The sequence below is a fragment of the Heterodontus francisci genome, chromosome 9, assembly GCF_036365525.1.
Source record: "Heterodontus francisci isolate sHetFra1 chromosome 9, sHetFra1.hap1, whole genome shotgun sequence".
Taxonomy (NCBI): domain Eukaryota; kingdom Metazoa; phylum Chordata; class Chondrichthyes; order Heterodontiformes; family Heterodontidae; genus Heterodontus; species Heterodontus francisci.
Genome location: NC_090379.1, coordinates 71328274 through 71340309, shown reverse-complemented (window position 1 = coordinate 71340309; position 12036 = coordinate 71328274). Strand labels below are relative to the sequence as shown.

The 12036-nt window shown below is 41.5% G+C and overlaps 1 protein-coding gene across 2 annotated transcripts in view; it reads left to right on the top strand.

The window, feature by feature from the left end:
- Nucleotides 1-479: 479 nt before the first annotated feature.
- Nucleotides 480-12036, top strand: part of slc25a21 (solute carrier family 25 member 21) — a 743687-nt gene continuing 732130 nt past the window's right edge. Inside the window, exons 1-2 of one of the 2 annotated variants that reach the window (XM_068038325.1) lie at nt 480-562; nt 662-736. In XM_068038325.1, the coding sequence (XP_067894426.1) occupies nt 670-736 (67 nt within the window). In that variant the 5' untranslated portion in view covers nt 480-562; nt 662-669. Of the gene's footprint in view, nt 563-585; nt 737-12036 lie in introns of those variants that run through there. The other variant, XM_068038326.1, reaches the window with a different exon arrangement.

Below are 12036 nucleotides of genomic sequence, written 5' to 3'. Positions count from 1 at the left end.
CCACTTGCACGTTCCCCTCCAAGTCATATACCATCCTGACTTGGAACTGTATTGCCATTCCTTCACCATTATTGGGTCAAAATCCTGGAACTCCCTTCCTAACAGCACTGTGGGTATACCTAACTCACATGGACTGCAGTGGTTCAAGAAAGCAGCTCACCACCACCTTCTCAAGGGCAATTAGGGATGGGCAATAAATGCTGGCCTAGCCAGCAATGCCCACATCCCATGAATGAATTTTTAAAAAACCCTTCCGTCACCTTCACATGGTCCATCTCCCTCTCTTCCCTTTTGCTTTGCACCCTAACCCAATCACACACTTTGCCCCTCCTCTCGGCTTCTGTACATTTGATTATCTCGCACTGTGCTACTGCAGTCGTTCTCAGATTCCTTATCCCCTGACCAATTTAATTTCACGCTTTGTCCCAGTCCCTCCCAAGCTCTGTAGTCCCCGCCCATGCTGATCTCATGCTTTGCCCCGGTATCGTTTCGCTGTTGGCAAACTGAGTTGCTCAGTCGGTGTTGTTGAACTTTGCCGACTGTAACAAAAGATTAGACAGAGGTCGGCGCCGCAATGAAACCTAAGTTATTTCCGTAATTTTTATTTATAAACAACGTGGCATGATTTAATAAAAGGGGTAATAGAGATATTTTGTTCCAGAGTCGAAAATGACGGTGCAAAGCCAGAGTTTGTTGCGGGAAGCCTCACATCAGACAGTTGCCGGAGGGTCTGCGGGTGAGTCAGGAGTAATAGTTAAAAAAAATAGAATGTACATTGTGCTCGTGAATAGGCGGAGAAGTAATTTTATGTGAAGTTGTTCAAGTACGGTGTGTTTTAGCATGATTGAGTTGGTGGATTGAGGGCGAAATCAATGGCTTCTGTTGAACTGAGAACACACTCTTGGCAACTACGGAATAGGCAAATTTATCGCTTTGCCAGAGTCAGCCACATCCCAAGAACATACATAAATTGCATGATAAGCGCAAAGGCTCTTCCTGCACGTGTCGGGCATCGTGGATACCGACAGAGAACTGCTGTTACTCGTCGAGCCTTGAATATTCGGTGAGCCGAGCTTTCGTTCCGCGATTCAGAAGGTTCACACTGGCGCTCATCCATCAATCAGACAATTTCCAAGCTTGCTGGAAATACATAACCAACGTCCAGAGTTACAACTGTTTAATTCATGTTTTAAGGATTTTTGTGGAACTTGAGTTTGCAGAATTGGGTAAATGGTGCTCTGAAAGTGATTATTTTTCAATTGTTCAAAAAATACTAATTTCAATATTGGAATGTGAAAACTTGTTTACTGTTACAGAGCAAAGTCCCTTCCATACATTGGAAGTACTGTCTTTTGAATCCCCACTAATGGACGATGTGGAACCATGCTTTATGATTCATTTTGTAAACTGTCTTGCAACCTCCTTTACCTGGACAGTATCTCTTTTAATATAGACTGTTGCTGAATTAGTGCATTGGCCTAGATCTTATAGTCAGTGTCAAAGTGACAGTGCTCACCACTGATCTTGAAGAAAAGTGGCCACAAAGATCTAGTGATCTTTCCTGGCATTAGCTTAAATCTGACAAGAAGTCAAGGGGATCTCCAGGCATTCAGCAACAATGATAGCATTAAGCAGCGTAAGCAGTCTGAAGTTTTCTCAGACAGCAAATCAGTTAGTAAAATGCACTGATTTTCCTTCACTTTTTAATACATTTTATAGTAAGCAAAATGAAGATCAGGACACACATTAGAAGCTCATGAACAAACTTTAAAAAAAAATTGAACTTGGAATTTTAATCAGAATGGAAACATTTGACATTATACAAATATAAAATTAGTCTTTCAGAGTCAGAGAGGTTTTTCAGCAGTAGTTATGACTTAGTATGCTGTTAGAAACCCAGTTACCCCTCGTTAAAAAGGTGTAGCTTTTTCCTGGGTTTTTAACAGTGTTACGACCGGGTGAGGAAGGGGTCTCAGGCTCCCCTCTTGCCCCTTTCCTGGTTAGCCCATAACTGGGTTTATCTTTTAAAACACAGTGATTTTAGCTTACCATCACTGCTCTCTAATTGTAATTGTAAATGAATCAATCAGACAAGTTTTCTTAAATTTACATCTTTCTTGTTTAAACCTATTAGCCTTACCACTCTAGCCTGGTTTGAAATTACTAAAATATGTGATGCAACCAAGCTAGCATGCATACAAGGTAAACACACACAAATAGATACAGAGGGGGAGAAAGAATTAGGGGGGGAGGGTTGCAGTAAAGTTGGCAATAAATGGAATTCAGTTAATGTCTTTTGTCTTTGATGTAATGTGCTTGATTGAAGTTAAGGTCTTGGAGATCTTGCTGGGGCCCAGTGCATAATTTTAAGCTTGCGTCTCTGGTACCAGGAGGCTGAAGAGAGGTTTCAATTGTCTTCTTGCTGGTTGCCTGTGAAGTCCTATAGTCTTGAGGCTTACATTGCCACCGTGGGTTCCCTGGGACTTTGCTGGAGAGAGAGAGGTGCTTTCTTCTTGGACTTCAGTTGCAGTCTGTTACCTTTCTGTGAGGCACAGGTCAAACAGTCCCCAGTCTGGGCAGCAGGTAGGTCATGTGACCATCTCTTTGTGTGAAACTGAAGCTTCTGGGAGGGTTGTTGATTTCAAAGCTTTCCAGACACACTCGATGAGGTGTGGAGTTCTGGCCCTTACACAGACAAAGAATGTTGATTATCATTATTGCCCAGATGAATCTTATTAATTGAATCAGAGAGCATTCCCATTGTCTCTCTAGTCAACTGTCTCTCAGAATGCAAATGTGCAAACATGTTTTTAGCTGGTTAGCTCTGTTGGTTTTTTCAGACAAGTTATGTGCAATGTCCTGTAAAAAAAAGTTTCAGTAGTGTCTCATATGACAAAATTAATATGTTTCCATTTGGCAGGTGTGATTTCCGTCACAGCCAATATTACAGCATAAAAGGGGAAGTTCTTATCAGTTCAGTGATTTCTAATTGATTGAAATCTATGAGGACTTCAGCTCACATTATGGAGAAGTGAGGAGTCACTGACAGCAACTTCTGGATTTCTGCATTTGACTGCACATGTGTGGACTCCAGAATTTGCTATTGGTTTCATAAGAGTAATGATGGTGGACGCTGATAGTTTTGCTCACATTACTACTGCACAATCTGGGCCATTATATAATGTCACCATTGAGCTGTAACATGGAATGGTAGGATATAGGCTGGCGTCTATGATACTGATTTCTACTGTGCAAGTGAGGACTTCATAAGGGAGAGAGATGGAGAAAGGGAGAATAAGTTATCTCGTCTGGCTCCTGAACATCTCCCAACAGTTTCATCTCTAATTTTTGATCTTTGCTTTTCGCATTGATAAATTTGATGGCACCAGAGGTCAGGGCACAAATTGTACCTTGCTGATATCAATCCCTACTGCAAAAAGACTCAAAAGTGATTTTTAAAATTATTTGTTCATGGGTTGTGGGCATTGCTGGCTAGGCTAGCATTTATTTCCCATCCTTAATTGCTCTTGAGAAGGAGGTGGTGAGCTGTCTTCTTGAACCGCTGCAGTCCTTGGGGTGTAGGTACACCAACAGTGCTATTAGGAAGGGAGTTCCAGGATTTTGACCCAGTGACAGTGAAGGAATGGCAATTTAGTTCCAAGTCAAGATGATGTGTGACTTAGAGGGGAACTTGCAGGTGGTGGTGTTCCCATGCATTTGCTGACCTTGTCCTTCTAGGAGATAGAGTGGCAGGTTTGGAGGGTGCTATCTAAGGAGCCGTGGTGAGTTGTTGCAGTGCATCTTGTATATGGTACACACTGCTGTCACCGTGTGTCTGTAGTGAAGGTGGTGAATGTTGAAGGTGATGGATGGGGTGTAAATCAAGTGGGCTGCTTTATCCTGGATGGTTTTGAGCTCCTTGAGTGTTGTTGGAGCTGCACCCATTTGGGCAAGTGGAGCGTATTCCATCACACACCTGACTTGTGCTTTGTAGATGGTGGATAGGCACTGGGGAGAAAAGAGGTGAGTTACTTGCCATAGAATTCCCAGCCTCTGACCTGCTCTTGTAGCCACAGTAAATGGAATGAACAACATGTTTTTCATAAGTTGGATACATTTTAGCTTTTCTTTATATGGCAGTTTTAAATTTGTGGGTGATGGAGATTAATCCAGAAAAAACAATACATGACTTTGACCTGAAAGGTTTATGTATGAGATACATATATTAGATACAAGATGCAAAACAAACAAAAGTTTTTTTAAGGCTGTCTTGTTTTACTAATAGATAGTTGATTCAAACAGTGCTGCAGTTCAGATTGCAAACTTTGAGCATTTTGAGCTTTTCTGCTTTCACTTGTTGAGTTTCAAAAGTAGAAACACTTTGCAATGAAATAGTTAATCTATGAAGTTGAGGTGGCAGAAGGCGGGTGCCTACTTTTAACAAAGGAAATTGGATAGTGAGCGACTCCAGGCCGCTCTTGAGCATGTTCTAATAGTTGGCCTAAGTTTCATTGGCTGAGATCTGAAGGCATGTAAATTATTTACTGGCTCTATCAGTTGACATGAAGGGGAGGTGTAAAAGGCAGAAATGGTGACGTGACTCAACAGTTCTAAAGGTATAGTGTTTGGGCTTTGTAAAACATTTGTCATAGAGCTGGCAATAAACTCATATTTCACCTACAATAAAAACAGAAAATGCTGACAGCACTCAGCATCTGACAGCATCTGTGGAGAGAGAAACATGTGGTTGACATTTCAGGTCAATGTCTTTTTGTCACAACTGGAAGATAAACAGCTGATAAGCAGGGAGAGGGGGCAGGAAAGGGGGAAAAAGATATTCTTTGGTTAGAGGGGAGGAAATAATTACATGACAGTGATGATGGTGCAAATGAAAAGGAGGTGTTATTGAAAAATGGGAGGAACAAAAGTTGTACAGAGGATGTGTGAATATTTATAGCAGAAGGGAAGCATGGAATCTGGCAAAGTCGAGAAGGCTTCGATTGCTCATCTCAAGCACGTGCCCACCCCTCCCCTATTCCCTATTGGTGCATGGCTGGCTTACCACCTGTCTCCCTGCCTTTCTTTCACAGCATTCCGAAATCATGGGAGCCTTTTCTATCTTTAAATTCATAAGTCCAACGTGAGCATACCGGATTTAACCATCCATCCACAGGTTTGGTTTGACCACATCGAGCTCTACTGGAGCTCAGTTTCTTCTGTCAAAACTGCCCAGTACTCCATGATCATCTTGAATGGTGGTTAACTCCAGGGTCCTTTTTCTTTGCTACTAAATGCTTATTTAAAACACTCTTTCCTGCCTTCTTCATGCTTACCTCTAAGAACATGAGCTTATGAATGCCTGTCTCAACAAGACAGATGCCATTCTTGCAGCTGCCTTTGCTACTTTCTTCCTTCCCCTTGCCCAATAAACTAAACAGCCTTCAGTTCCCCACTCCGTTTAACTCTGGCTCCTTTCAGTCCAGTTTCTCCTATCTTCTCCCCTTATCTTCCCCAAGCTTATTTTATCCAGAAAACCTACCTCTTTCAGCTTCAATCCTATACACACTAAACTCTTCACTGCCCTACTTGCCTTCCTGTTAGCCATTGTTACCAAAATTGTAATTAGTTCCTTCTCGTCAGGTACTATTTCCCCTCTTTTTAGAAACTGCTGACATCACTCTCTGTTTCTCAAAAGCCCTACCCTTGACTCCCTCAACCCCCACCCTCTCAAACTACTGCTTCATCTTCAAACACCTTTTCTTCTCCAAGATACTTGAATGTTTTGCCTCCCAAGTCAGTTTCCCTCTCTCCTAAAGTTGCTTGTTTGAACCCCACACCAACCAGGTTTTCATCACGCCTACAGCAACAAAACATTTGTAAGCAAAATCATAAGTATGTCCTTTGTGACTGTGACTGTTACCGTGGTCTATTATTTCCCCTCGTTCTCTTCAGCCTCTCTGCAGTTTCTAACATGGTCAAGCACACCGTCATCCTCCAATGCCTTTCCTCCACAGTCTTTGCTTGGTCTCACTCTTACCTGTCCAATAGTAGCCAGAGCATCCCTAGAAATAAATTCTCTTCCTACTCCTGCACTGTTGCCTCAGGAGTCCCAATGATTAATCCTTGGCTTCCTTCTGTTCTGCATCACCATGATGCCCTATAACAATATAATCCACAAATATGGGGCCATCTTCCACATGTATACTAGTGAAATCCCACTGTATCTTTCAATCTTAGATATGGGAGTGGTGCCAGAGGACTGAAGGATTGTAAATGTTACACCACTATTTTAAAAAGCAGGCAACTACTGTGTAGTCAGCCTAACGTTGATGGTGGGAAAATGTTTTTAGCAAATAAAATGAGACAAAATTAATTGTCACTTGAAAAAATAAGGGTTAATAAGTGACAGGCAGCATGGATTTGTGAAAGGCAAATTGTGATTGTCTAAGTTGATTGAGTTCTTAGAAGTAATGGAGAAAGATGATGAAGGTAGTATGGTTGATTATGTATAGGTACTTTCAAAAGGCGTTTGACAAAGTACCACATAGTATACATTTTAGAAACTGAAACCCATGGGATTAAAGGGACATTGGCAGCGCAGATAAGAAATTGGGTAAGAGACAGAAAGCAGAGAGCTGTGGGAAGCAGACTGGAGGGAAGTATACAGTGGTGTCTGTATTAGGAGCACTGCATTATTTGATATAAATTAATGATCTTGACTAGGGTATACAGGGCATAAATAAAAGTTTGCAGATCACCTGAAACTTGTAAATGTAGTAAACAATGAGGAGAATAGTAGCAGACTTCAGTGGAACATAGACTGGCAAAATGGGCAGATATGTGGCTGATGCAATTTAACAGAGAAGTGTGAAATGATGCATTTTGGTAGGAAGAATGAGGAGAGGCAATGAAGACTAAATGGAACTGTTTTAAGGTGGGTGCTTGAACAGAGAGACCTAGGGATGTGTGTATACCTTTTGAAGGTGCCAAGATTAGGTGAGAAGGCTGTTTTGGAAAGAAGCATATGGTATCCTTGGCTTTATAAACAGAGGCATAGAGTACAAAAGCAAGCCAAACCATTTATAAGATCCTGGTTAGGCTTCAGCTGGAGCTTTATGTCCAGTATTGGGAATCATATCTCAGGATAGATATTAAGGCCTTGGAGAGGGTGCTGAGGTGCTTTATTAGAATGGTACCAGGGATGAGAGATTTCAGTTATGTGGAGACACTAAAGCTGGATTGATTCTCCTTAGGATAGAGGAGATTAAGAGGAGATTTGATAGAGGTATTCAAAATAATGAACAGTAAATGAACAATAAATAATCAGGGACTGTTTTCAGTGGCAGGCAGTAACCAAAGGACACTGATTTAAGGTAATTGTCAAAAAAAAAAGGCAAGTTGCGGAGAAATTGTGCTATTCAGCGAGTTACTTTGTTCTTCAATGCAATTTCACATCCCTAGCTCCTCTGGCCATCTCCAGTCCTACAACCCCCAGTCCCCATCCCAAGCTCTCTGGCCTCTCGTGCATCCTCTGTTCCTTTGTCCCAGCATTGCTGACCATGTCCTCCATTGCCTAAGTTCTAGGTTGTGGAATTACCTCTATAAGCGGATGCTTTAGGATGTGGATCTTTGTTCGATAATGAAACAGTGTGTGAGAATGGTTTTGAGGTGCCATGTTCATTTATTTGAAAATGCTGCATGTGACTTCTGAAATTACTTGCAGAGATTGGGTATCTTATCCAACAGCTGCAATATTATTTCCATAAGTTGTTCACAAGAATAGTAATTTAGCCTCCCAAAAAGTTGCTGGAAGCAGAGTGGAGATGTCTTTTTAATTGTTACTGTATGAGAATCACCTTTTTGTTCTCCGTGATAACTGCATATGAATGGGTCTGATGAAGTAATGGACAGAGCTGCCTGCTATGCTCCAGCAGCACAAACAGCCAATGTAGACACGCAAAGTTCATTGTATGATATTTACAATGCTATGGAATGGAACTTCTTCATTTTAACCTAGTGATGTCTCTTCTTGAAAGTCTCTCCTGCTTGCAACTAAAAGAGCATAGTACTGCTTTGCTTACTGTTTTCATTTTCCAATGCAACCCTGATTTCACCATAACCTTTTGGTGACTCTTACCTTGTTTGTACAGGGTCGGAGGTCCTGAATCATGTGATTCTGTTTGCATTCTTTTATTTTTAATCTAGTTTACTATTCATGCTTCTTAATTTTTGAGAGTTATAATTGCAATATTTTACATTCATAGTACTTCATTCTTCTGTTAGTGTTGTATCTCTAAACTAAACTAATAAACTGTTGTTGCACAATGCAGCTGTCAATATTGTTTTAAAATTACAGCAAATCTTTCAAAATTGGTTTGTTTTCAAAAAGGTTGGTACATGCAGAAGCACTCCTCCTGCTTCTGGTCCTGTATCATCATGCTCAAACTCAATGCAACACCTTCAACCCTAACATTTGGTTATACAATACGCTCAAGTGATTGGCAAACCTATATACCTTCACAGCATGTGACACTTCCAAAATTGATCAGTTGGGTGCCATTACCCCATCCCACTTCAGGTACTGGACCTGCAACAGAGAAAGAACAAGCCTTATAATGTAAAATTCAATCTTTTTATTGCAACAGGAAAAAAATGAAAGCAATACTACCTGTCCTAGAAAAGTATTCTGTCATATAAAAATTGATTTTTCAGCAACATTCCAAAGGAACACTGATTCGTTGGGTAATTCTGTGGATTAGTTGGCAGCAGAGGTTGCTCAAGTAGAAATTGTTACACTCATTGTAAGGTCGAATTTGAATGCAGAATACAGGCTTAAAGACAGGATTCTTGGTAGTGTGGAGGAACAGAGGGATCTTGGGGTCCATGTCCATAGATCGCTCAAAGTTGCCACCCAAGTTGATAGGGTTGTTAAGAAGGCGTATGGTGTGTTGGCTTTCATTAACAGGGGGATTGAGTTTAAGAGCCGCGAGGTTATGCTGCAGCTCTATAAAGCTCTGGTTAGACGACACTTGGAATATTGTGTTCAGTTCTGGTCGCCTCATTAGAGGAAAGATGTGGAAGCTTTAGAGAGGGTGCAGAGGGGATTTACCAGGATGCTGCCTGGACTGGAAGGCATGTCTTACGAAGAAAGATTGAGGGAGCTAGGGCTTTTCTCATTGGAGCGAAGAAGTACGAGAGGTGACTTGGTAGAGGTGTACAAGATGATGAGAGGCATAGATAGAGTGGATAGCCAGAGTCTTTTTCCCAGGGCGGAAAGGGCTATCACCAGGGGGCATAACTTTAAGGTGATTGGAGGAAGGTTTCGGGGAGATGTCAGAGGTAGGTTCTTTACACAGAGAGTGGTGGGTGCGTGGAATGCGCTGCCAGCGGTGGTAGTAGAAGCAGATACATTAGGGACATTTAAGCGACATGGATGATAATAGAATGAAGGGTAGGTAGGTAGTTTGATCTTAGAGTAGGTTAAAGGTTCAGCACAACATCATGGGCCGAAGGGCCTGTACTGTGCTGTACTGTTCTATGTTCTATTTTCTATGTAAGTGCCTCCTGATGTGGCATGTGGGCTATGTGCAATCCCTGATTTTGCTCCAGTAAAGCTTGAAGTACTGCATAGTTTGCTACCAGTTCATTTTATGTTCCTGAAGAAAATCTTAGGTGTTGCAGCATAGCAAAGACATTTTATGTCTTACTGGTGAGAGAGGATGATGTCCAAGCCTTCTCCTTGATCCAGCTCTTTGCTGTGTGCTCTGGTACCGATGAAAAACATTAAAGTGATACTAGAAGCTCGCAACATTGCCCTGTAACTGCATGTAGCATTCATGGTAGCTTGGTAAACATTGGTTCCAGCTTCCTATAAATAAAATTAGTGCTGCTTGACATTTAAAAAATGTGGAGAGTAAATAGTCATTTGGAGGGTAGTTAAATTATTCCACACTACCATTTGACTTCTTAATGGCCACAAAAAGCCTCCGAGATCTTCCTAATTGCTATTAATGTAGGGGAATGATGCATCATTCAGGACATCTAAAAGGAAGAGAAATGTTTGTTCTAAATAATTGGCAGGAAGATATGAAAGACAAGAAAAATAAGCTGAAAAATGGTATGATTCAAATGTTATAGACAGCAAGGGTATTCAAGGGAACTCTGATGTCCTTCCACACTTGACCAGGTGTCACTGATTGGCTATGCTAAGAGCTTCAGTTCATGATTTAAAATGAAATCTTGCAGTAGGGCATGTTTGAACTAGTAGTTTTGAGATTTGCTAAACAAATTTTTCTGACTTTGTTAGGACATGTTCATTTGGTCTATTGTTGCATTTTTTCTTGTGCTAAAAAGTAAATTATTGAATTGTTTGAATTAAACAACATTAAGTGGGTAATTGTGTGCTAAAAGGGACTGAACTATAACCTCTGAGTCAGGTGGTTCTGGCTTCAAGTCTCAATCCAGAACTTGAACACTAAAATTAAGGCTCACACTCCAGTGCATAGAGTGCATTTAGATCCTACCAAAAATGAGACATTAAACTGAGGCCCTGTCTGCCCCCTCAGGTGGCCATAAAAGATCCTTTGGCACTAGTTTGAAGAGGAACAGGGGAGTTATCTCCAGTGTTCTGGACAATATTTATTCTTCAATCATCACAAAAACAGATTATCTGGTCATTATCAGATTGCTGTTGGTGGGAGCTTGCTGTGCTCAAATTGATTGCTGTGTTTCCTGTATTACAATAGTAACTATACTTCAACGGTACTTCATTGGCTGTAAAGTGCTTTGAAACATTTGGTGGCCATGAAAGGTGTTATATAAATGCAAGTCTTTTTTTTTTGTTTATCAGATCATTTGAATTGAGCAACTTTGAACTAAAGTTTCAGTTGTATAAGGAGTTTAAGAGAATTATGGTAAGATTTAGTACCTCTTCACCCTATCCTTCCCCACCAGATCCCAGGTAGATTTCCCAAACAATCATTCTACATCAGGATTGTCAAACATACGGCCCGCGGGACAGGTTGAGGCCCACCAAAGATTTCCATCTGGCTTGTGGATGTATTTCAGAGATGAGAAATTTCCCATCCGCTTCTTCTTCCAGACCGGCTTTTTAAACATTGCGCTGTCAGTTTTACAGCTGACAGGTGTTGACATTGGGAACAGCGGTTTCTGAACTTTGGACAGATTCGGGATTTTCAGGTGGCTTCAGACTTTTTTTTTTTAACAGCCCGCCGGGAAACCCCGAATCTGTCCAAAGTTCAAAAACTGCTGTTCCCAATGTCAGCTGTGGAGCTAAATTGCTTTTTCCTGTCAAAAAACTGACCAACCACAAAACTGCTGTGCTGCAATTGTCAGAGAGAGAGGGAGAGGAGGAGGAGGGGGATGAGGGGGGTACAGAGAGAGGGAGGGAGATAGATGGAAGGAGATGAGGGGGGTACAGAGAGAGGGAGGGAGATAGATGGAAGGAGAGGGACTGAGAGAGGGGATGACACTGATTGGGAGGGACATCACATGGGGGAAAACTCAGAGGAGGGACATGGGGGAGAGAGAGAGACCGGGAGAGACAGCGTGATCAAGATCACTCCTGACAGATCAACACCTATTTGTAATACTTTGCATTGCTACAAGAAGTATGCGGGCAAACATTGACTACTTGGGCCATCAAAAAAATGCCAGGTATCTCACTAAATCTGTGTCCAATGTATTTTGACGGCCCAAGTACTCCTATGTAAGACAAAGATTGTAATGTGTCCCCCATGCAAAAAAGGTTGGGACAACCCTCTTCTACATGTTTAAGCCAAGGCAAAACCCAATCTTGTTTCAGCCCAACACCCATGTAGGCATTTCTATCATAGTTTCCTGAATGATGATTCGGAATGAGAAACCAGGCTGTTCTGCTTTCCTTTCCTTCCTCTTTCTCCACTCACTAAACTGGGGATACAGAAACTCAACCATGTCCAGTTTAGTACAATTGAGAGATGAAACCTTGGTAGTGCACTTATTCGTTGAACTGTCAAAATGTGGAGCTTTAATTTT